Genomic DNA, 4,226 nt, shown 5'->3' on the forward strand with positions numbered 1-4,226 from the left:
TATATCCCTTCACAGAACTAAAGTATGCTTTTAAAAAAGGTTTAATGAGATGATGAAATCAAAGCTGAACTATATAAAAAGGCACACATGCTGAAAACCCAACCCCAGCAGGGGGGTCTGGGGAACGAAAGAGAGAAGAGCAAAGAGGAGATAGTCTGTGTGACCTACTTTAAATTGTGGGTAAGGGTAGATAGCTCCCATTGTTCTGTGACCTGTCAATCATCAAACCGGGGGTCATATTTCATTAAGTGTTCATTTTTATCTGAAGTTGTACCCATGGATGTATAAAGAAGAGTTCTACCGCAGAGTTATTCTCCGTGGGGACTTCCGGCAACAATCTTGATTCTGATTGGCCAGAAGACTCGAAAAAACGTCAGCAAAGATATTTTATTGAGAAGATGATCACTACGTGACAGAAGTTTTCAAAGGCGTTTATGGTCTCCGGTACTTTCAGTCCAACGCCGACTGCATGCACAGCGTTAGAAAATCGGGCCTTCAAAATAAAAGTTTGACTTTTTCCCCAAAAAAGAAAATTCCAACTTTTTTTTTCCAATTTTTTTTTCTTCACTCAAACATCCGCGACCCACTCGAAACGGGTCCGCGACCCACCAGTTGAGAACCACTGCTGTAGAGTACTCCATTTATTTCCGTTATATTTAGATACTCCAGTCATATAGTAAGTCCTTTGATGTTGTGAATAATTTGTTTTCATTATATCATCTTATTGAATGCTTTTTATATTTTTAACTGGTGTAAATGCTTGACAACACTGCTGCTGTGACAACATCATTTCCCATTTTGGGATAAATAAAGCATCCATCAATATCATTTCTAGTTGTACATTTCAGAGCGAAATGTTGTTATTTTTTTATTTACAGGGAAAGTGAGCAGAATTTAGCACCATTTAGCCTTTTGGTGACAGATAAGAATACTTTATATATACAGTATATTCAATTTCTGCCAAATAAACAATAACACCAGCACACTTGCCTTTTCATTTCGTATTAAAACTTGTTCTATTAATCTCCTTTCTTGTACAGTTTACCTGCTTGTGGACCTTGGTGAGCTGCTCCAGGTTGTTCTCCAGGAAGGAGATCTTCTGTTTCTGGGCCACATTTCCAAGCCCCTCCTCACAGTCCAACTCTGCGCTCTGAGAAATAAAAACAGCACTCAGGTTAGATGTAAAAAAAGTGTCAGAGAAAAGACACTGAACCTGAGGAAGGGGACGTACCTTCTTAACCCGCGTGGTGAGGTCCTGAACGAAGAGTTTTCGCAGGTTGTGGAGAGACTGAAGCTCTTTGGCCTGAGAGAGAGCAGAACGACAATTACTCAAATGGATGGAACTAGACACATCAATACAGAGTGGTGAATTCAACTTTTTTAACAATAAAGCTTTATTTATATAGCACTTTTGATACAACACATGCAGCTCAAAGTGCTTTACAAAATGACACATCACAAGTTAAAACTAAACAACAAGAAATTCCCCTCAGATTATTTGTTAAGAACTTTATGCAGCAAAATATAACATGTTATCAGGTTAACAGACACAAGGAGGTCAAATGTATGATAATACAAATAAAATAAATAATGGTTTCTCTCTGACAGATAACTGAATCGATGCAACAATAAAATGTAAAACCCAAGTGAATATATCGCTACAACAGAAATACAAATAACAAGATAATAGTAATAAAAATGCCATAAAGGTTAAACGATTAAGAAATAAAAAAGACCAACGTAAAAAGAAATATTGCTATTGAAGCATGTTAGATTAATAAAATAAGTCCTATAAAATAAATAAAACAATATAAAGGTAGGTAAATAATAAAGACTAATGGCGCATTTCCACTACACAGCCTCGCTCGATATGGCTAAGCCTCGTTAGGACTGGCTGGGGCAGTAACTATAGTAACGCAGTGTAGGCGGAGCCGTGACGTCATCTTCAATGAGAGCCCCAGAAAAACAACACAGCCGTTAGCTGTTAGCCTTCAGAGCTCACAGCTCCTCATATCTGTTCAGAAACTAGACGAAAGTTAAACAGGTACAAACCACAGACTGTCTGTGTCATGGAGAATACAGTCGCTTGTTTATTTATGTCTGTAGGCCGTTGTTATGAGTGTGGACGGTCGGAGCATATACTGCGTTAGCTTAGCCAATCTCCATTCAGAGAAACACGCATTTTAAAAGGTTTTTCGCCTGCCGTCTGTCTGCAGACTTGTCAAAGCATTAATTTACTGATACCGGTTAGTAAAAACCATGAATTAATGCTTTGACAAGTCTGCAGACAGACGGCAGGCGAAAAACCTTTTAAAATGCGTGTTTCTCTGAATGGAGATTGGCTAAGCTAACGCAGTATATGNTAGATGGTGCTGATCTTTTCTTCCATGGGTAAAGTCAGTGGGATTGGCAGGAAGTTAGTCAAAACAAAGATGTAAATATATATCGCAATATATCGTATCGCAATTCTTGGCATATCGTAGAATTGCAATACTATCGTATCGTGGCTTAAGTATCGCGATAGTATCGTATCGTGGGGAGCCTGGTGATTCCCACCCCTACTGGTTTTGCATCAATGTCACTTAACTACTGTATAAAGTCTTCAGTATCAATCCAAAAGGAAATCATAAATATGAGCTTTTTGTGTTTTGACAAGATCATACAGCGATTGTAAAGTGAATATACAGTCATTCTAAAAACATTACACTTATTGGAATACTTACAAGTTTATAATAATACAGGCGTAGTGTTGTGATTATTCTGCAAGTACTGACTTCATTTACTCTCAATATTTCTATAGGATGATGAGATCAACCAACACAGTCAGCTGGGGGAGACGCTGAAGGAGCAGATGATTGACCAGGAAGAGGTGTGTCCCCTTTTGATTGAACTAAAGAACGTTTGTCTCTCTGTATCTATTTATGTGTGAGTCTATGGGGATATAAACGTGGCCGTTTCTCTCCCCAGCTGCTGGCGTCCACGCGGCGCGACTACGAGAAGATCCAGGAGGAGCTGTGCCGGCTGCAGGCGGAGAACGAGCTGGCCAAGGAGGAGGTGAAGGAGGTGCTGCAGGCCCTGGAGGAGCTGGCCGTCAACTACGACCAGAAGAGCCAGGAGGTGGAGGAGCGCGACCACAGCAACATGCAGCTGATCGACGACCTGCAGCACAAGACGGTGAGGAGAGGCACACGGACAATTTTAATGTTTTCACTGAACACTTCATCCTGAATGGCTGTAAAAAAGTAATGTGTAACTTATGGTTATGGTTTACACACCCTGCAGTCAACACGTGTCAATTCACGTGAATCCCCGTATGGTTGGATACAAATATTTTAAAAAAAATACAATTTTATGCGATATACCCTTAACTTGTTAGTCCTTAACCTATCACTGTGTATATCACCATTCAAACATGTTTAACAGTTTCAGTAACCCCAAACACAACTCAGTAAACACTTGTGTTGAGTTTATTTGATCATTTACAGTAAAAATATAACTGCATTTAATTATTATAGTGTTGAATGTTCAAAACAAAGCAAGTTACACTATAAGTTGTAAAATGCTTAACAAGCACTGTAACTTTCATGATACGCATGAGGTACTTCCAGGTCATTTCACATCTTAAGAACTTTCCCAAGTGTTAGGGGAATATTTCCTAGGCCCACACCTTTGACCCAGTTTGCCTGCAAAAAGGGGAGTGGTTTGTCTCCCCGTTCCTGCCTGTTGGCGGTGCTATAGTGCTTTATGTTGTTATGCACAATGTAGATGATTCTCTCAGAACCAGCTAAACACATGTGTCTGAGTCCTGTCTCCATTGCTTCAGAAGTCTCCATCACACTAACCGGGTCCGTCTGCGCTGCGTTACGGCAGCGCCGCAGTTTTGTTCCGACCTCCTACAGCGTCATACCGGGCGCGTCTCAGAAGCGGAGCGTCTTGCCTGCCGGCTTGCAGTTTTTGTTGATTTGGGCATATTTCCTGGACAGGCTGCTTTTTACAGACAAAGTTAATAATAATTGTAATATTCCAGTTATAAACGACATTAATCAAAGATGTGTTGCTGTATTTTAGTGGTAAAAAAATGCATTCATCATCATAATTATTCTATATATATAATTTACACAGTGCCTGTAAACCGGAGGAGAACGCTGGCCTCCTACTTGAAAGACTACGGAGGGATAGGGTCTGTAAAATTAGTTTATTTTGGGGATTAACTGGATGCTCTGACC

General features: G+C 40.0%; 1 protein-coding gene and 1 long non-coding RNA gene across 2 annotated transcripts in view; one reads left to right on the forward strand and one right to left on the reverse strand.

The window, feature by feature from the left end:
• LOC104960234 (kinesin heavy chain isoform 5C-like) overlaps window positions 1-4,226 on the reverse strand; it is an 18,764-nt gene that overhangs the window by 11,442 nt on the left and 3,096 nt on the right. The window contains exons 7-8 of the mRNA XM_010788213.1: window positions 1,232-1,303; window positions 1,046-1,150 (exon numbers count right to left, since the gene is read on the reverse strand). Of these exons, the coding sequence (XP_010786515.1) occupies window positions 1,046-1,150; window positions 1,232-1,303 (177 nt within the window). The remainder of the gene's footprint in view (window positions 1-1,045; window positions 1,151-1,231; window positions 1,304-4,226) is intronic.
• On the forward strand, window positions 2,798-3,123 carry LOC104960232 (uncharacterized). The gene is made up of 2 exons (XR_799965.1): window positions 2,798-2,869; window positions 2,968-3,123. It is a non-coding gene; the product is annotated as an uncharacterized lncRNA (long non-coding RNA).

Source organism: Notothenia coriiceps, unplaced genomic scaffold (assembly GCF_000735185.1).
Source record: "Notothenia coriiceps isolate Sejong01 unplaced genomic scaffold, NC01 NC01_scaffold00031749, whole genome shotgun sequence".
In the NCBI taxonomy this organism is placed as follows: Eukaryota; Metazoa; Chordata; class Actinopteri; order Perciformes; family Nototheniidae; genus Notothenia; species Notothenia coriiceps.